General features: G+C 39.1%; 1 protein-coding gene across 17 annotated transcripts in view; it reads left to right on the top strand.

Moving 5' to 3' along the window:
- The first annotated feature begins 3,215 nt into the window (after nucleotides 1-3,215).
- Nucleotides 3,216-21,330, top strand: part of LOC140227986 (uncharacterized) — a 34,636-nt gene continuing 16,521 nt past the window's right edge. The window contains exons 1-10 of one of the 17 annotated variants that reach the window (XM_072308370.1): nucleotides 3,216-3,314; nucleotides 8,600-8,630; nucleotides 9,180-9,285; nucleotides 9,980-10,172; nucleotides 11,280-11,540; nucleotides 13,732-13,782; nucleotides 14,233-14,286; nucleotides 14,720-14,776; nucleotides 16,739-16,807; nucleotides 18,167-18,251. In XM_072308370.1, the coding sequence (XP_072164471.1) occupies nucleotides 3,299-3,314; nucleotides 8,600-8,630; nucleotides 9,180-9,285; nucleotides 9,980-10,172; nucleotides 11,280-11,540; nucleotides 13,732-13,782; nucleotides 14,233-14,286; nucleotides 14,720-14,776; nucleotides 16,739-16,807; nucleotides 18,167-18,251 (923 nt within the window). In that variant the 5' untranslated portion in view covers nucleotides 3,216-3,298. Of the gene's footprint in view, nucleotides 3,315-8,599; nucleotides 8,631-9,179; nucleotides 9,286-9,976; nucleotides 10,173-11,279; nucleotides 11,541-13,731; nucleotides 13,783-14,232; nucleotides 14,287-14,719; nucleotides 14,777-16,738; nucleotides 16,808-18,166; nucleotides 18,252-21,330 lie in introns of those variants that run through there. The other 16 variants (XM_072308371.1, XM_072308369.1, XM_072308372.1 and 13 more) reach the window with 16 other exon arrangements.

Raw genomic sequence — 21,330 nt, 5'->3', positions numbered from 1 at the left:
ACTTTCTTTTTCCTTAAGAAATTGCAAATATCATATACATTTGTTTTGATCTTGAATTACTAATGACAATTGTTTTCCCTCCTATAATAAAATCAGTTTTTAAAATATCTTTTTCTTTTTCTCTCATATTTCTCCTCCAAACCACCGGTATACTTTCATAAATACGTCTTAGCAAAAAAAAAAAAAAAAAGAAAAAACCAATCTTTTACTCCTAAGCCTAAATCTCTAAAATATCTATCACATTTCAATCCAGCATCATTTCCTAATATATGTTTTAATCTATAATTTTAATATTTTCATCATATATACAATTTCTGTTTAATCGTATGCATTTATTATTACAACATTACCAATATACAAACTATTACTTACATTACTTCTTATTTTTGTCTCGTATTTACCCATACTTCTAATAAATCCCTATAAAACTGTGGAGCTTTCACTTTCAACAACACTGGTAAATAATCACACAAAAATATAAATTCTCCGCCTATGTCTCTAGTAACAAAATTAAAATATTGCTTCCATTTCATATTTTCATCTTTATTTAAAAGTTTTTTAACCCACATAACTCGCTGTGATTTAACTAAATCAACAAAATTCACCATTTTAACCCGCCTTTGTTTATAATCTAAAAACATTATATTTTTTTTTCTAATTTTATCTCTTCTTCCTTTCCATATAAAATCAAAAACTATTTTATCTAATGAATCAAAAACCCATCGGGGACTGGAGTAAGAGAAGCTCGATATATAACTTTTGAATGTACTTTAAGTAACTGAATCTTTCCCATCAAAGTTAAATCTCTTTGCTTCCAGAAATTTAAAAGAGATTTTATTTTACTCAAAATATCTTTGTAATTCATATTTTCCTTCGTTCCCTCATCTAAAGAAAAGAAAACCCCAAGTATCTTCACAAAATCAACTGTTTCTCCAAAATTAATATCCAATTGCAAATGCTGACTTAATCCCAAATCGTAATACTTTGGTCTTATCCATATTTACCTTTAATCCCGAATTTTTTTCAAACTCTTCGAACAACACCTTTAACGTATAAACTGATTTCTCATTACGTATAAAAATAGTCATATCATCTGCATATAAAACTAATTTGATTTCCTCATCTCCAAACTTTATTCCTTCTACAAAATTATCTATTCGTAGTCTATGTGCCATTATTTCCATACATAAAATGAATAAATAAGGAGAGAGCGGGTCACCCTGTCGAACACCTCTCTTCACTTTAGAAACCCCCTCATTCAAAACACAACTCAAAGAATTTGTACACAATACTTTTACCAACTTTTGAAATGACGGGCAAAAAGAAAGCAAAACCTTTTGAAGAAATTGATGGGAAATAGAGTCAAATGCCTTTTCAAAATCTATAGCCAATAAAAACTCTGGTAAATTATAATAAGATGTGTGAAATATCATATCATCTATAATTATAGATAAAATAATAATAGGATGGATTTACTTGATCGATATCTGTTTCGAGAGGGCTAGAGTGGCCTGGGAAGAGCCAGGTCCAGGTGTTGTAATTCACCCTAATTTACACCGCTAGCGGTTTGTATTAGTTTGCATTAATTAGTAATTTGCGTTAGTTTGCATTAGTTTGCATTGAGTTTGCATTGAGTTTGCATAGTTTGCATCAGTTTGCATTAGTTTGCATTAGTTTGCATTAGTTTTCGTCAATTAGCAGGACCGTTTGGAACGCCAACATAATGTCGGCTATATTTTGTTTGTTTCTGCGTATTATAGGCCCTGCGGCTGCGTTCACATAGGAGTATACTATTCGGGTATACGGTGCACGTTTTCGAGGGCACGCGAATAGGACTTCCTAATACCTGGGCCCTGTTTTATGAAGAGTTAAAATTGATTATATAGTTGATTTCAACTGTAAGTCTATGGCAGCCTGTGTGGTAAGGAAATTTAAAATCGATTTTATCTTTTGATAAAACGGGGCCCAGGTGGTCACGTAAGAGGGCACTATTCGAAAATGCCGTATAGCTGCCTATCATAGCATAGTATAGTGGGAATCGTGCTTGTTCGATTTTCGTGCAGCGCATACCATCTCTCGTTTATGAAATGATGAAAATTTTGGTCTGGATTTGCCCTTGAGAGGAAGCATGTAAACTGATATTCTGACGCAGTGTTGTGTATCGGATGATCAAATATAATGTTATTAAACAAATTAAAAATAATCAGTTTTAATTGATTTACCCAAAATGACCCCCAGTGGAGTTGGGTCAGTTTTTTTTTTATTTTTTTAATTCATATACTCTATTTTTAGCTTTTTTGTAACAAAAGTGGTACGTGTCAATGTAATCTCAGTTTAGAAACAGTTAATAAGATTGCTGGGAAGGTCGTGTAGGAGGAAGAAATCCTCCCTGCATGGGATAGGGAGTTGATGGTGCGAGTGATGGTCTACTTGGGTCGACTTGACGGCGCCAAAAGACTTATACCACGCGTGCTACCGTATGTGACCCGCCATGCCCGAATAGCGTATAGCGAATAACGAATAGAGAATACCGTATACCGTATACTTCTATGCGAACCCAGCCTCAAGGAAACTATATTTCAGCTATTTATAAGGCATATGATAAAGAAAGTAACTCCTGTCCAGAATTATGTCAAAAAGTGTAAATCTGAGCCGTACGTTGTGAAAATATTTGAACTGCACCCTCGGAAATGGAAAGTCGATTTTACCATCTTTCCGATCACTTCCGACAATTGAAACTGATATGGTATAATCTTCAAGTGTAGTTCTTTATCCATTTGTATGTTAGATTAGTGTAAAAACATGTAAAGTCGAGTAATTTTAATGCTTATTTCATCATTTTTTTGTGGAATTTTTGTTCGAACATCCCTGTGTCTGTACCTTTATGTACCGCTCATGTTTCATAAGAAGGGACGGCGAAAAGTAATTACCATCATGATTAAAGACATATCTTCCATTGATAGAGGAAAGTCATGATGCAATGCCACCTTTATCTGTGGGTAGCTAGCTCCACTTTAGCACATACTTGAAATATTTCTTAGTGGCGGCATCAAACATGGGATCAAAGGGAAAACACTGTGTACAAGTATAGTTTTAGTGTGAATGTGTAGTTCCTGCCTGTGAACCTGCTACTGCAGGTTGATCCCGATCCCGTGACCAGTGTCTATCCAGCCCATTGGACAAATTTCGTGGGATCCTAAACGCGGCGATGACGTCTGAGTCATGTGACCTAAATTATGCTAATTAAGCGTCCTTCTTCTTCGTTCGCTTTCAGAAGTACCTTGTGAGCAGCACAAAGATGTCGGCAGATTCCCGTAAGTTAAATTTGTTTGAAATCATATGGGCCTTCACTATGCCTCACCTTGTTGTGTAAGGATGCAAGTCACTACGATGCTTCTTAAATAACTCATTAATCTTTGTGAGATATACCAGAAGGCTGGTAGTTCCAAGTTCGCAAAATCACCTCTCTGCCACTACCGTACCATATAGCATAGGCATTATTGCATTGGGGTATTGCGCAGCCATGTGCTCCCACCCCACGCGGTGTCAATGCTTACAGCGTAGATAAAGATGGGGTACGAGGGAAGAACCGGTGTTCAGGAGCCAAGCAGAGTTATATAACTTATGTCTTTATGACCTTTATGCCTGATATTTTTTATTTTCAGGCTATGGAATTGTATTCTGATATGTTTCTGCTTCTCTCTGCCGTCATGACGGTCCAACTTTGGTATTCAGTAATGAAACTAGAGTTTGCATGGTTGGGTGTCTGATCGCGCACTGCCAACCTTCGGACAAAACGCAAACGCGCCCCTATCTTACAACACGCAAGCCCCATAGAACACAATGGAGCAGTCGCGCGCCTTCAAACTGTACGCTGTTTTGACCCCGCATTTTTGTGCCAAAAGTCGCATTTATTGCAAAATCCCCGGTCCATGCCGCTATCGAATCCTAACAACTTTGGTATCATATGAAAGAGGAAGTTTTGCTCCATATCATATCAAAGCGCTGGTAAAGTTTACACACTTGTACATGACTCCGACGATAAATTGGTGTAAATGTCGTTATAATCACAGTAGGGTAAGGGCACCAGTATTCGGTCAGGCACCGGTATTCGGTCACTTATCACTAGTCACCAGCCAGTAAGTTCAACTGTCACAACACATGCAAATCACACTAATTCACATACTTGCACACTCATTCACAACACGAAACTCCCTTAGCCCCCTCCAAAAATCCATCCAAAATCCCAAATTTTACCGTCAAAAGTGCAGAATCGGCGCTACTTTCCAAAAGCGCGCGCGGATAAGGCCCAGTTTTAAGAGTACGGGTCGCCGAAAAAGCGCTAAAAATCGAGAAATACGCCGTTCTCTCGCGGGATTTTTCGCTTATCGCAAGCTTGGAGTGTAATGGTATCCTCAAAAACGCAAAAGAAAAACAAAATGTCCGTACGTGCCGATACAGTGTCCCAATGTACAAGGGTTGAATGCAAGTGCCGAGGCCCCAGTATTCGGTCACCAACGGTCGCCGCAACTTCCCCGATGCAATTTTGCGCCAACAAGGTAGCGCGCGCGCGCGTTTTTCAGCTGCCTTGAACACGCATTGACTTTGAACGCGCACATCGCGTGACCGAATACTGGAGCCGATGACCGTATACTGGGGAATTTTCAAGGTGAAATATTTCGCGATTTTGTGCAATTCTGTGAGATATTTAACGAAATGAAAGTTGAGATTAAAGAAATTTGATATATTTCACATACATTGCTGTAGATATGATGCATGTATGTATTATTTTAGTTTGAAAAATATTGCAAAAAAGCTTAAGTGACCGAATACTGGGGATGTTACCCTACATTCACACCTATCTCGGTGTCTGCTTTGCTACTTGGACCAGCATGTGGCATGTGAGTAGTTTTAGGATATGCTGAATTCGATGGTGAGGTTAGTTTTTCGCAAGGTCCACGTCTTGGGGCGGGGATGGGATAGGCCTATTGCCTAGAAGACACCCCTTGCCACTCCGGTTTGGCTGCCATAGGCCATGTACACAGTTTAAGCAGCGCCTCAGTCAACACAGCGCAAGCGCAGATCCCTGATATGCATAATTCATGTCGCCCCGAACTCACTGAGAATGCCTGCCGCTCCACCACTCAACTCCCGATAGCGTACAGAATATCGAATCGGCTGTGCGATCGCTGCAATGAGAGAGCTAAAAATATCTTGGCCTCTTCTCTCTCGGGCTCTCTCCGCTCCGCAATGCGCTTGCCAGGTCTTACCTCGTTGCTGATTGGCTGAGCCGCGACTGCATTGGCCATGTGTATTGTGAGCACTGTGTCTCGCTTGCCGCATCGCTAGCATGCACAGCGTGTGTAGTCACTGCACGCTATCCCGCTCTCGTAACCCGTTTGTATGTAGGGTTGGAACTACTACTAATCGACCGCCTAATGTTTATTTGCTTGATAAGAATATTTAACACTGAAATTCACGTAAAAAACTTGACCTACGTGATTGAGGAAATCCAGCTCTATCAAATGCCGTTGTTCCCTTTTCGATTCGAAGTTTCAGTGCAAAAATATCGCCGACGAATTTGCGTGGCCTCGTTTCAGCTCCCCGCGGTAAATCGCGTTTTTAGGATCGACCGCTGATTTTGCATTGACAATGCACGTAAACCGAGTTGTATTGAACACCGTGTTGTACGAAGCTTTTTAGAAGCCTTTTAGAAACTTCCATAGACATTACATTGTGCTGTCATTACGATTCGGTGAAAATATTCATTCGAAATTTTGTCCTTGATTAAAACCATTAATGAAGAGTGAATTATCGCGTTTTCCCACACCATCCTAATCTACATTCAAAGCCAATCCATTTTTATGTGCTTTGCGCGCAGAGAAGTGCGTATTAAGTGTTCAGTGCGCGAATTATACGCGGTCGGTTTCAATAAGGGTGGTCGATATGTAGTAGGGCTACCATACCCAAACAGCCTCGCAGCGCACCGCTGGTATCGGGTAGGTCGCTCGCTACGGAAATCTAACATTATCAACATTGATCTATGCACTTCAAACATCCTCGCACATACATTGCACATACTCGCACACGGTAAAAGTAGTATCAAAACACAGATAAATCGCTCTAGAATCCATCAAAAAATACCACGAGGATGAAAAAAAAAATGCATGAATGACCAAAACTACTCCTTTGATGACATATTCCTGGCACAGATTGCCGGAAAATTCCATAATAAAGGGCGAAATTATACGGAAAATCTCCGTCGTTTTCCAATAAGCCACGGAGGTGTACTTGGTATCAACGTAAAGCTTATGAATGGAAGAAAGCGATGATGTCATTTTCGGAAGGCATTGTGGGAGAGCAAGCCGACCAATGAGGAAAGACCTTTCATAGTTGAAAGCGATAGCAAGCCGATCATCAACCGGTACTAGCTTGCCGTCTGCTATGGCAGGGATCAACAGCATGGTGCGTGCAGTGCGCTGAGCGAGACATGACGTCATCGCTCGTGAACGGTGGGAGTGCAAACCGTAGTGCTTGCAATAATTTTTTTTTATCACGGCAAACGTTTAGGCGTGGCTTGGTATGCGAGCTCCACAGCAACGTCCGCGCCAAGCGGCTCATGGCACAGTCATGCATATGTAAATTCAACACCCAGCGCTATCATATTATCACATGACCATTATTGCAGAGTGAGCGCATGTGCATACCGCGCCCGATGCATGCAGCGAGCTACATCAGTGCTGTGTGTGTGTGTTTGTGTGTATGTCGTGTGTGTACATACGTGCAGTCACTAGAGTAGCGGACCTAGTTTGCGGCAGGTTAAGGCCTTTTCAAGTATGTATTTCTTCAATTTCCACCCATTTTGACATGTAAAATAGCACTAGATTTCTATGTGTATAAATCCCATAGGAGTGCCGCAAACCGGACCCATCCCCAACATTTTGGTCACTGTTGCAATCCTCAAAACTGACAAAGGAAATGAATTTTAGAATATTTAATACAGTTACAGTTGTACACGAGGAATCCTTACCATGCCAGGCCTCTTTTCATAGTAAGATTTTGTATAAAGATACAAACAAGGGATGATGGTGGTTGCCTAGCAACAGAACAAAATCTTAAAGGGTGTGTACAGTTCTGGTCGAGGTGAGGATTTAGCTTTTAACGTTTTGCGAGATATTCAGACACCACTCTATGAGATGCCAAAGAGCATGCAGTTCTAAAGGGTATCAAAAGTTTATTCGATAAAAATCGGTTTTAAAATGGCTGAGATATCCCAAAATAAGGTGAAACAAAGAGATCCTAATAAAGTTGTGGCATGTCGCCTTTTATTATTAGCACTTTTTTGGATATCTCAGCCATTTGAAAACCAATTTTCATCAAATAAACATTGAATCCTTCTTGAAATTACATGTTCTTTCATATTTTCAACCATATCTCTATGAGATGTCAAAGAGCATGCAATTCTAAGGGGTATCAAAAGTTTATTTGATGAAAATCGGTTTTGAAATGGCTGAGAATAATGTACGCTCACATACATCAACACAGAAGGGGGAGTGGCTTCTGCGCTGGTTACGCATTGTAGGTAACCGCTGTACGCTCATTAACAGGTCGCTAGAGATCCCCACGCTCATGCACCTTCTCGGCTCTTTTTGCGAACATGATATTGACTGTTTTTCGTTCGTTCTCGGCGAGAAAAAGTTGTAATATGAGCATGATTTGAAAGCTTAATTTCTCGAGGTAGAAACATTTCGCCATGAAATTTGAAATATATCTTAATGACATAATTCTCTTTCACATGAAATGCTTCATAATTGGCTTTTCAAGGAATTTCAAAAGTTAGAAAAATCCTCCAGACACCCTACTAGAGTCTGTCTAAGGCTCTCCTTAAAAGTGTTAGAGTAAAATACCCCATTTGCATTGCGGCAGTTTGAGGGTTTTTTCCACACTGTACCAAATCGGGCAAAATTACTTTCAACCATTTCATATAGCATTGACAAGATTTTTTATAAACGCTATTGTTAATGATAAAAGATATGACCAATCGCAAACACAGTGGTTAAGAATGACTAGGGCAAAATCCCAGCACAGTTTTCACCGATATGTGCCGAAACGGCGGTAGCTCGGCTTGCGGCATGATGTACAATTCCTATGCCATACGCGCGTGCGCCGCGATCTTCAGCTGAACGCCTTCACATGGACAGTTCGCGAACGTTGCATTAGCGCCAGTTTCCCTTGCGAAAGCACATGAAAATAGCTGGTGCTGCCTGATCCGACTTGAAATTTTCGGTGCTTTTTTCTGCAGCTCTCGTATTTCCACGCATGAATCAGCCCCACTTGTTTACAGTCGCAGTCCTATTTGCGCCATGCCATGCCTCGTTCAAGATTGATGGTATCTGTCTCTGCTCATTAGGCTTCTTATCCATTATCTAATGTTGGTACACCCATGTAACCATGGAACGTGGTCAGCCTCCAAGGAGATCTTCTTGTACCACTTTGCTTAATGCTATGCACTTTACTGATGGTGCCATGCAGCTGAGTTACCTGAAATTGTGTTCGAAACTTACTTTTAAATATTTTTCCTCTCTCTTTCTCTCCTCAGAATATGCAGGTTATGGGTCTACCCAACAGTCGTAAGTTGGACTTGTACCTTCCCATTTTTTTTATTTTTTTTTTCCAGGTTGCTGTATAGATTCTGGAAAATGAAAATAAAGTTTCAAAGGCGTGTCCAAACACTTTTTCTACATAGTTGATAATAGCATTAGAAAATTTCCATGTTCAGTCCCGTATCAGATCAGGGCACAAATGTGCTATCCCATCTTCGGCATGTCAGTGACAAAGTTTTAGATAGAGCCATGCTGCACACTATCACTGGTCCGAAGGTCCAGGACCAGGAAGAATGTGTATTACTGTTGGACCAGTAACACTCTCAGGAATTGAACCAGTATAAAAAAAAAAAAAAAAAAAAAAAAAAAATGGAAAAACTGGGTACCTACTGGTCTTACAGACGGGTCTCAAACCAGTCAAAATTTTTTTTTTAAATAAATACATAAAAGTATACAGCCCTCTGTAAATGTAAATGTACATTTGATGTGATGTTTACATACATTGTAGCAGCAGTAGTAGTATTCATATATTTCATTTCTTTCATTTTTTCCTATTCTTTGCTTTGTTTCTTCAAGGTATGGCAGCTATGGGGGGAGTACTGGATATCAGTCCAACCCTCAAGCCCCACAAGTAGCCAGCTCTGGATACCAGCAACCACAGCAGCAGGGACAATACAGCTCTGTGAGTTATATACTACTATAGAACCTTGTAATGCAGACCATGTATGCTATGGTGGTGATCAGAAACTTCACCCTCATACATACATGTAAATACTTGCCATTTCAAAAGTTTTATGCCTAAGCCATGACGCGTCACCAGAGGCATTATGTTTGTTCTCAGGTGTAGTGGCCTTCACCTGGGTATTCACTGGACAGATAGCACTCATTCAGTAAAATGGTGACTGGCTGGAATGCTCCCCAGTGAGTGAAAAATGAGCACTGTAAGTGCTAGTTGAAAATAATATATCCAGTGCCTCTGGTAACAATAGTCTGTAAAGCGCATTTGAAATTCTGAACAAGTCTAAAATGTGCTCTGTAAAAACCACCTAGTATTATTGTTTACCAATATGTACTGTATTTACCAGCTACAAGGCCATGCTATATTAAACAGAAATAAGTGAGAAAATGAAAGATGCAGCCTATTAGAATACCAACCTAGTGAATCACCTGCTTCACCAACACATATAATCCATGTAGCTCAAAATCTGTCAGCTTGACTGTAATTTTCAGCCAACTGTCTATGAAGTAACTGTACAGATCTTCATGTTATGAGATATTTACAAGTACCGGTAGCTCATTGTACCTATGACAAAACTGGGAAACCGTTCGTTGATTATCTGTCCTCTGATTTGTTGTGTACTTAACAATGCTAGCAGGGCTATGGCCAGACTGCTCAGACATCCACTGGCTACGACTACTCACAGCAGCAACAGCCACCACAGCAAAACCAGTCCTACTCCAGCAGTGGCTACTCTCAGCCCCCAGCTGCACAGCCAGCCCAACAACAAAGTTACAGTTCGGGCACCTATGGTCAGCAGCAACAAGGTAGCCAATATGGCCAGCAAGGAGGTAGATTTTGTCACTCACATGATACATGACCCTTGTAGCTAGTACTTGAAAGTTATTGACTTCTCCAGAGGAGGCAGAGGATGAAGAAAGAAAGAAATGACAACAGCAACTGTTCACTGACTTTGAGAATTTGAAGACACTGACTAATGTTTAATTTTCAAAATGGAATCATCCTGGCTCCTGGAGAGTTCCAAACACCCCACTGATCATAAGTAGTAGTCATTCATGGATAGGAGGTCAAAAGTGGTACATCTCACGTGTTTCACTGTCTCTCAATTTTCATAATGCTTGAATTTCATATTTTGCAAGAAAAATATTTAAAGCTTTGTCATAGAGTTACATGTATAGATATGTGCTATAAGTATTGCTAGAAATGGCTTGTGAAGTGAGTATGATACAGTTGTTACATGTATGAAGCAATGTTTTCAGTGTTAAATTATGGCCATTACTTTGAGTCGCACAGATACTGCGTTTTGTCAGTCAGTGGCTTAGCAAAATCACAAGGTTTTGTGATTCACAGTTGCCCCAATTGAGCATTTGCATGTTCATAGAGAAGCTTATGGTGGAGTTGATATGGGAAACCAAATGCATCGCAGATCAGGCTTGAAGCCTGCTCCAGTGTTGTGCATCAATAACAGCACTGGCGTTCCCACTGCGAACAGAAACACATGTACCGCTATCTTGTCAACTAGATATTGTGGTTGACATGACGAAGTGCTTGAACATATCGAATACAACTGCACAGTGCTAGTTGCTCGGGTTTTCATCAAGAACAGTCAATGTGAGGTAGTTTACTAGTAATTGATGTATCTTTGTTTCATGCTGTATTCCTTGTACATGGAGAAATGTAGTAGCATGTCATATAAGTGGGCCCTTCACATGTGTATGATTATCCAAGTTATACAAAGCTAACACAGTTACCATCTGATAGAACATGTGCACATCAAAATCCCATTCTAGCAAGGAAGCAAGCTGATTTGTTATTATTTAATATTTTTTATCTGATGAATCACATTCAATCTTCAAACAGTTGTGTTGGTACAGTCTGCACAAATGATGCTCTCACTTACACACACCCGTACAATGGCATAAACTTGCATTTCCCAGGCTACAGCCAACCGAGTTCAGCCAGCTCCGGTTACAGCCAGACATCTGCCTCTCAGAGTTCTTACAGCCAGCCAGCCCCTGCTAGTCAGCCATCGTACAACCAGCCTCCTAGCCAATCTGGCTACACCCAGCCAAGCCAGCCCAGCACCTACAACCAGAGCAGCCAAGGTGGGCAAGGCAGCTATTCACAAGGGAGCCAGCAATCTAGTGGTGGCGGATTCCAGAGCTCTAGTGGACAGTATGGGCAAGACCCATCCCAAGGTACATTGATTGAACCAAACCATGGTGAAATCTGATATTTCTCTACTCAAATTAAACAGAATGTGAGAGCATGGCTTTATTGGTGTAAAGTAGCTCCCAGTCACAGAAACATTACAAAGCTTGGGAAGACACAAACTAAAACCAAAATCAGACATAAAAGTGCATTCCATGCTTGCTTTCAGTGTAAGACAAAGAAATAAACTTAATAGCTGTATACTGCAATAGTGATCGAGTCATAGCCAACTGTTTTCATTGTGTACATCATTGTTCTGATATTAAAACTTCTAAGTCACTCAAATGCCTTTTACATGCAGGCTCTAATTTTTTTCCCAAAAAAGTTTTTCCATATATGATATGGCACTGCACTAGGAAATTGATGCCCTTGCTCATGCTCAAACTGCATATTAGTCTGTAGTAAGATAAATTTGGAAACTTGTGTTAATAAAGGTAGTAATAAAAGTACTATGATTGCATCACAGTTTCATTTCTAAAGCTTGTTGGGTCATGTCCATGACTTCATTACTGTGGAATGACCTTATATATCAGTTGAAATCAGTTCAGTGCTGTAATTGGTGTCAATAAGATGCTGGCTGTCTTAATAGTATTAAAACTTGTCAAAATATATTTGCTGTGGTGATGAATATGTGACTGTATTGCTATACTTGTTCATACTGTTGCTAAAAATGTATAGGGAGTTTTCATTCTAGGAGGTATTTAGTACAAAGCTGTTCTGAGAGGCAGTTTATATTGATTTTTGAAAATATGTCTTATACTGATATCTGGCCCATATGTCCAACTGCTTTATTTCATGCAAATATTGCACTCATTTGCAGCATTGAGTGCTTGCTCCTATCATGCAAATATTTAAATATTGCAAACAGCTTTCTGTACCAGTGATGTGCTTGTCTTACAAAATGCAAGTGATATGTGATCAGTGTTTATGTATTAGTGATGTGTGGTTGTTGATGCACAGACTCATGGGGACAAAATTGAGTAAATTTATGATTCAATTGGGTTTCCTATAGGTTATTACAGTCAGATGTCCAGCAGCAAAAGCTATGAACAAACTGACACATCAGGTAAGGTGGATGGGTGCACAACATGATGTCCAGGTGTGGATCTCCTCCATTCCTTTATCATTGCAGCTAATCTCTACTACATACTAATCTTCTCATAATCCCATTGAAGTGTTTGGTTTACTTGTTTGGGTGTGCTGGCTTACTCGCTGTGGTGCATTTCTGGACATTGGTGATTCTGACATCTTATATTGGCAGTTTTATTGGACACAGATGCATCTGATCAGTTAATATGCTGATGGATCTTCATCAGACTGGCTTTCACAAGATGTATCTCCTGAGGAACAGCACAGTTTGAAGAGTTTTGCTCTTGTGCCTACACATTTTAACCTTAACCCTAAAAGGGCCGGGGGGCGGAATCCGCCCCCCCCCCCCTCGACGTTTCGCGCTATAATTCTGTAACGCGAGAAGGCCTCGTCGCGAGGCTTCTTGACTTCGTTTGTGCATACTTTTGCGAAGCCACGCCCATTTTTGTAACAGAATGTCGCCCCAAAACGGGCACAATTTTGTGATTTTGTGTACATTTCCTATGGAAAACAGTGCTCTGTCATGAAAGTCATAAAAACCTGATTATTTTTACAATTAATCACTTTCATTGATTAGTCTTGTGCTAATTATGGTAGAAAAGTGGTCAGTGACAATTTCCAATAAAAAACAAAGAAAAAAACAAAAGTTGAAAAACAAAGAAATACATAAGAAATTCTGAAAACAATAAAATACATAAGAATTGAAATGAGTTTTGGAAGTTTTTGTGATGTACAATTGTTGAATATGCCAAAACAGATTTACAGATCAAAAATTAGACTCTCAATGCTTTTAATTAGGCTAAAATGTGATCTTAAGCTTAATTTGCATAATTAATTAATTAAAATTAGAAATTGCTTGTTTCAAAAAAACTTCTGACACAATATTGTAGATTATGACGCGGGTCTCACGCATGCCAAATTTCATCGCGATCGCACCACCGATGGCCGATATCTCGGCGGAATCCATCCCCCCGGGTCTGAGCATAGCCCAAAAAGCCCGGCCCCTTTAGGGTTAATCATTGCACCAATTAAAAGAGAGAGATAAGGCACTAATAGTGGAACATTTTGTGTTTTTATTGAATTAAATAGGGCACTACCAAAGAACGAGTGCTGGTGCCTACAGTCAGTCCGGTAGTCAAGGTAAGGGCAATGGTTCCTGTGATCTCTTCCAAGTGGTAGTGGTATTACTCTGTTATGTTCAGACTTTGATAGTGTCTAACACATCACCTTTCAACACCAACAGTTGTGAGTGTGTGTCTGTGTGAAATGTGTGCTTTTCTGCATAACATTTTTCAGTCAGCATCCAGTCAGTGTCTAGAAGCTGCAACTCAACAAGAATTGCAGATCTCGCCATAGGTCACTGCATCAAGTTGACACCTTGACAAAATTCTGTGTTATGTTTTACATTTTGTTTGCTGCGTTAGTAATATCTTTCATCCCATCAGTTCTGGACCTTAGCCTGGTGTTGAGAGCACTGCTGAATCCATAATGGTTCTCCAAGCCGAGAAAATGGAAAGGCAGTCTTACTAGATAGAGCCAATAATCACAAGTGATACTAACACAAGAAATTTTTGTTGCTCTGTCTTTCAGGAGGTTACCAGAACCAGAACTCTGGAGGGTATGGTCCGCCTCAGAATCAGTCAGGTTTGTTGTGTCCTCATCCTCAAAATCAACACTGTATGGTAGTGATATTCACACCATCCTGTGTTGCGCTACAGCCATTTGAAAATCCATTATTCTTATGCAATTGTACTTGCATTACTAAATTTCAGTTGTGTTCTTCATATAGGAATTGAGTGAACTAAGGAAGAGATGTTTATCCAAAGTCTGCTCCAATGCTGAGCACGTTGAAATTTCCAACTTTTCAATGTTAGTTATGTAGGTTCTTGGCTGTCATTGGGAAAAACCCACAAACAAATCACAAACAAGTATCCCTCAGGAAAATGAAATTTGCACTCTTGCCCATCATTCAGGCATGAAAAACACAACTTGATGTAAGTGCCACAATACTATGAATTTGTTACACAGCTATCAATGTTGTGATTACAGCATAGAATATCTTGATTGTTATTTGCAGGAGGTGGCAATGTTGGCTATCAGCAGCAGCAGCAGCAGTCTGGGGGCTATCAAGGAGGTATGCAATCACAAAACAATAGTATCAGCAATTTATAGTAAAATGCCACTCTATGCTTTGTGAGTTGATTAACGATAGACTGAAATCAAATGTGACCGTGCATCACAAAACGAGCAAAAAGTGGCACCCCATGATTTTACGTGAGGACTCAAAAAAGGGTAAATGGGTCAACCGAGTCAATCTTGAGTTTTTCATATTTTCTGAAAGAGCTATCCTACATTATTCTTTAGTTTGGGATCATAATATGAATGGGAAAGTGTGTTTTCAGCAGTTTTTCTACAACCCTTTTTTGGGGGGAGAATGGAATGATCACGTATGTCTCAGAGTCCCTTTTTCATTTCTTGAAATCCTGTGCACATTCTTCACTTTCAAGTCTAATAACTTTTGAAAGGATAATTCTACTGCTTTGCAAGTTGGCATTAACCATGGACAGAATGTGTTGATAGATCATACTCAATTTCAGCTTAATCTGAAATCATTGTTGTTGCTTCGGTGGTTTACATCCTGTGTTTTGTCCCTCTCACATTGTGCGGCTAGCACGGCTTGGTAAAGATTAAGCGCTTGAATAGACCCTGTACTTTAACGCCTCTTTTCTCAGTTCACACTTTTCCAGTGTGTGCTTTCTTTCAAGTATTTAGATAGGTTAGGGGAGTCCATATGAATTGAGTTATGCATCATTTTAAAGCTTAGAGTATGCGCTTTAAGAATCTGCCCGTAACTAAAAATTCATGTCTGGCGACTTTTTGTTTGTTTTGTGATGCAGGGTCACAAATAGAGTAAAATCAAGAACATAGGTGATAAAGGTTTGTTAAAGATCTGCAATATTGTGTGAAATAACACTAATAGAGTCAAATTGCATGAGCAGGTTACAAAACGTTTCAAGGTACACACTGTTGAATTCACAAATTTGTTTTCTTAAAAAGGTGACTTTCATCAAAGTCACATTAACGCAAATTTGGGTGAGGTAACAGTGTAGTCAGTTCATCTCCTGTTCTGCACATGAACCTTCACTGAATATCATCACTTGAAATGAAATCAAAGAGAATTAAATGTTTAATTCACATCTGCAAGAGATTGACAAATTTGAGTTGATATGCGCAGGGTTGTTTTTGTTTTTTGTTGTCATGACTACTAAAACACTTATCAATTCAGTCCTTGTTTACGTGGATGTAGGACAATTTGTTAATCGGTTGCAATAAAAAGCAAGTTTATGCAACAATTTCATCGATTTCAACAATTTCGTAGTACCCGCTGCACACTATAAGGGTTAGAACCAGCACTGGCTGGAGTATGTATGCCCATGATTTCTTTTGTCATGGCTACTTCTAACACACTGATCAATGGAGTCCATATTTACATAGATGAAGGGCAATTTGTCAATCAGTTGCGAAGTGAAGGTTCTCTCTTTTAACGGACTAGAAAAGTCAAGTGATTTTTAAAAACATTTTATTAGGCTTTGAAAGTCAATGTGTGTCTTGACAACTTGGGATTATTACTTATCTGCAGTTGGTGTATTCTGTTGACTTGGTGTAATAGGGCTTTTGGCTGATCATATTTTGGACAAGATTCTATCAAGGGGTTTGTATGGGCTTGCATACAACTGACAGTGCATATACAGTGAGGTGTGGCAGGCATATTGGTCACCATTATGACATCTGCATATGTTTCAACATTTTTCGCTGTATGAAAATGGCGATCAGGCCCAGGGAGAGAAGCTTTCCTGCCAGATTCTCGCTCAGATTGAGTGTTAATGGGATTTATATATGCAAAACAGTTTGGACAAATGCATGCATGTTTTTTCATGGAGCCTATTTCAGTAAGTTTCCTTGTCAACACGGTTCTGTGATGGTGCATTATGAAATTTTAAAGAGAAATACTCCTGATTACTTGAGCCTACGGACTAATCTTCCAGAATCTTAGTTTGATAGCAGGCATGGTTCTCTTTTGCTGTTATCTGCATAGGATACAACCAGCAGCCAGGTGGGCCTGGTCCTCAGGGTGGTGGTGGTGGTTACCGACCCCCTCCTCAGGGTAAGTCCCCAAAAGCTAGATGTACTTTGGAGGAGGAAATGTGTGGGAATTTGGCTTGTGTGGTCTCTGCATGGAGATGGAAGTTCAATTTTGATTCGGTGTAAATTTCAGATGTGGTGGATCTCTATGTTCTGTTTCCAAGATAGCTAATATTTCTCTTTTCGGCACGAAGGGAGAATGAGTGTGTCTGCTAACATCTGAAGTTATCCACCAACTGTAAGACATTAAAATAGTTGCAGCTGGTTTATTTTTCTCTACTTGCTTCCCAAGAAGCAAACTGAGCAATGAGAAATGCACATGAATGACAGTCTGATTTACACATATACATGCAGGAAAAAACAAACAACAACATTGCACTCATCACTTACAGAAATTCATTTCATATGCACCAATAACCATATGTGTTTTAGGATATTTGTACAACAAATCATGTACATTTAAGAATGAGTCGAGGTGGGACGGATTCTGCCCCTGCCCTATTAGGGTTAAACAAACCCTTTCAATGAAAATACTGTAAAAGTGGAAATTTTCTCGGTGTTGAAATTTTCGCGCATTTCGCGCAACCAGAAACAAGCGCAAAAATAAAAGCATGCAAATATTTTTCATGCCATGTGTTCCAGTGGTTGATGTCTTGATTCTGCGGAATTCAAAACACTTAAACTCTTTTCGTCTGGCCAAGCGCGAAAAATTAGTCGTGTAAAAATATCCACTTTTACAGTAGTAACAAAGAGCAGCAGCATCATAGTACCTTCCTGGAAATACAGAATGAGGAAACTGTCCAAAGTTAGCTTTACTCGCAAGTGTACAACAATTTAACTAAATATCAAGCACTCTTCACTCTTATGGAGAATGGTGCTCTGTCATGAAACTCATAAAAACCAGACTATTTTTACTATTTATCACTTTGATTAATTTTACGCTGATTATTATAGAAAAGTGGTCCATGACAATTTCCACTTAAAAAAAAAAAAAAAAAAAAAACGAAGAAAAAAAAACCAAGGAAATACATCAGATTCCAAAAACAATAATTTAAATGACCTTGGAAGTTTTTATGATGTACAGTTGTGAACAATTGTTAAATATGTTAAAACATATATGAAAAAAAAAAGACTTTCAATGCTTTTTATTATTATCTAACAGGATGTTGGGATTAATTTGAATAATCCATTGATTAAAATTACAAATTGATAATTTTAAAGACACAATCTTGTAGATTACAACTTGGGTGTCGCGCCACTGGTGGTTGAGATATCAGGGGTGCTGAATCAGCCCCCCCCCCCCCCTCCCAACCCAGATTTAGCATAGCTAAAAAAGGTTGTCCTGTATAGGGTTAATGTTGTGTAGTATCTTATTCTGCAGGTGGACCAAGTGGTGGTGGTGGTTATGGTGGGCGAGATGGTGGAGACAGAGGGGGATTCCGCGGCCGAGGACGCACTGGCTTTGGGTGAGTCTTGTCAGCAGAAATATGAACTACCAAATATGAGAGAGAGAAAGAGAGAGAGAGAGAGGAAGGAAGAACTGGAGCAATAAAGTGGCCACATCTCAGATCTTTCAAGTCATATTCAAGCATAGTTGTTTCACTAGTTGAGACATTGTTTGTAGGTCACGTTAAAAAGAAAGGAAAAGAAAACTTATGGAAGACCTGGATAATAGTTGTGTACTAGACTGAAATGTGGCTCACAGATTATAGTTATACTTTTTCTTCAGAGTGAAAGAGAATATCGTGCGAATATCTCGTAACATTCTGACTTCTGTTATGTGATGTTGGTAAATGTAGTTGATTTACTGCAAATCGGCACAGGGTTTGAAAAAGCTTCTGGCATCAAGTATGTCAGTCCTGGTTTTTTGGCAATAGAAATGCAAACATTAGTGTACAGTAGGTATTTAGAGTGACAAATGGCTGCCTCCTGCAATCGTGAAGTTGAAGCTCTGAATTGACCATTAGCTTCAGTTCAGGTTTTACTGGTTTATGAAGTACATGTTGGAATGCGGTAGAAACTACAATATTTAGAAAAGTGGTATCCTATGTCTTAGTACTGAAGCCTCACATGGTGTGGGATTTGAAGTTAGTGACTGAATACTGCCATTTTTGTTTTTATTGGGTTATCTTCAAGACATTTTTGGGGGGAGAAAAAGGGAAGAAAATCTGAATGCAATAGGGGTATATATATGCCATTACATCATGTCCAGGGTGTTGTAATGCTTATACATATCAAGAGTTGGTGCATTCATGCTTCCTACGTCTAACATCATACATGCCACAGTTTCTCGTTTCAGGTATCATCCATTGTACCTAAGCTCTATATAATGTTAGTCCCTTAGAGGACATAATGTTTAACATGAACGAGTGTGCTTGTACTCATTCTAATTGCTGTAAATGAATACATTTGGAACAGTGTATTACATAGTTGTAAAGAACCAGCCAAATTCCAAGGACTTAGTTTTGCCCCTCTTTTTTTTGCAGATCATTTTATGGTATGCCTTGTATGTCTAGTTCAAGCTTTGTTGAAACTTTCTTAAACAGTCAAATTTGCATACTCTTGGTATGGGTCAGTAGAGTGTGTGGTTATCTTAACGAGTACATTTCTAACTAGCCTTTTTTTTACGGATGCGAATGAGGTGCACTCATGTTGTATTGAGGTCATCATTCTTCTTTCATGGTACCAAAGTATGTGAAGACTGGTCTTCATTACTGTGTTATGTATGACCAAGATTGTGCATGTGATTAGAGACAGTGGCAAGAAACAGTTTTTTGCTTCTTTTTTTCTCCAGATGAATGACACTTCCAGATTTAAATCTATCTCAATGATACTATCAGAATTCCAATGATACATCAAGGTGTTGAATTACTAACGGGTTTGCAGATGATATTGGAAGCCCATCTGGAAGGGCAAAGGAGTACTCAGTGTTATGTCCTTTAAACTTGGTATGTAGATATATAATGAAAGGTAGTGAATAAGTATGTTTATGAGCAAAGTCTGATGGATTCAAGTGAATTTCATACTGACAACTTCCTCACATTTGGCACATGGATGAAGTAAGAATTGCAGAAAATATGAAGATATCTGATATTACAAATGCTGCATAGTGATGGGAAAACTCTTCACACTAACAGAGAAGTCGCACAAGTTTAGAATGCCCAGCGCGATTCATGCAAATTACCTGTTTTTCCACGCTTTATCACGTCTGAATGTCACATTTGGAACAAGAAGGTTTACAAATATAAGTGGCCAAAGAAAGCAGCATGCTTTAAGTAGCTGTAAACAGCAAAGCTTGCTATGTGACAGCGATGAACACTACTAAATCACTTTGTACATACTGCATGTTTATTGCAGTACATTGTGTATGCTGTATCCTTGCTGTGCATGCAATTGTACACCAAGTCTTGAATCAAAGTGGTAAATGCTACATATTTGCCAGAAAATTGTGGGTACAGTGTAATGAAATGTTACATGCATTGCAAAAAGTGCCTTCAAACTTCAAGAATATAGGAACTCTATTAGGAATGCAAAGTTTTACCTGGTTGAGACACAAGTTCATCATTTGATTTGTTGCAGTTACACATAATCAAGAATGTTGACCTCATATCCTTTTTTTTTAAAGGCATCTTTCTTCTTTTCTTACGAAATGAAAGAAAAAAAAATAGCAAAGTCTGCACAATTATGAAAAAGCACTTCACTCATACAATACTCCATTCACTATCTTGACTAGCAGTCTGTGCCTGGCTGTCCATGCTGATGCTATTCATGTAAATTCATGTAAATTCTCATATTCAGTGCCATTTATCTACTTGGTACTCAAATGTACAATTTGAGTACTTGTGCTTGAGGACATTATTGACATGCAGTGACTGGACCATCGTTGCATTTTGCTACACTTTCAAATTAATCACATCCTGTGATGTTTGATGGTCAGGTGGTAAAGTCCAGAATTGTTATGCCTTCACCCAGAAGTGTGGCTGAGGCATTGTCTGTCAAGCTTGTCCATTTGTCTCTCCTGCTGACATCTTATTATCAAACACGTTCAGTACATTCTGTGTACCTGGTGCAGTTACAGTGTATGTTACTTGACATGTGTGTTTATGAGATTTCAGGCAAATCCCTCAAGATCATAGTCTCTGAAATTATACTAGAAATGGTATTTGTCATTTTTAGCTGTAATTTCAGCTAGGACTGTTCAGTAGTTATATAATCTGTATAGTGGAAATTGTAAAAATAGAAGAGTGTTGATGTGAAATAGTAGTGATGCAACATTTCCTCTCATTCAGCTCAGAATGTTCAGTGGTAATGTTAATTTGGTTGGAATGGTTAGAAATAGCTATTGACATGAACGTGATAGTAGGGATAGGTGTAGGTGATAGATAATTCCATTTGGTTGAATATGTTCTAGCAATAACGTCGGCTGAGGATGTCTGTCTATTAATATTTAGTGAGACAGAAATATGTGGAGCTTCCAGTTTGCAATATTCAGTGGGTTACTTTTGATATCAAACTTTGCAAGGTAAGTAGCTCAGCAGTGCACAA

This window comes from Diadema setosum, chromosome 4 (assembly GCF_964275005.1).
Source record: "Diadema setosum chromosome 4, eeDiaSeto1, whole genome shotgun sequence".
Classification (NCBI taxonomy): Eukaryota; Metazoa; Echinodermata; class Echinoidea; order Diadematoida; family Diadematidae; genus Diadema; species Diadema setosum.
Note: the sequence above shows the minus strand (reverse complement) of the source record. Positions and strands in the feature narration are given on the sequence as shown.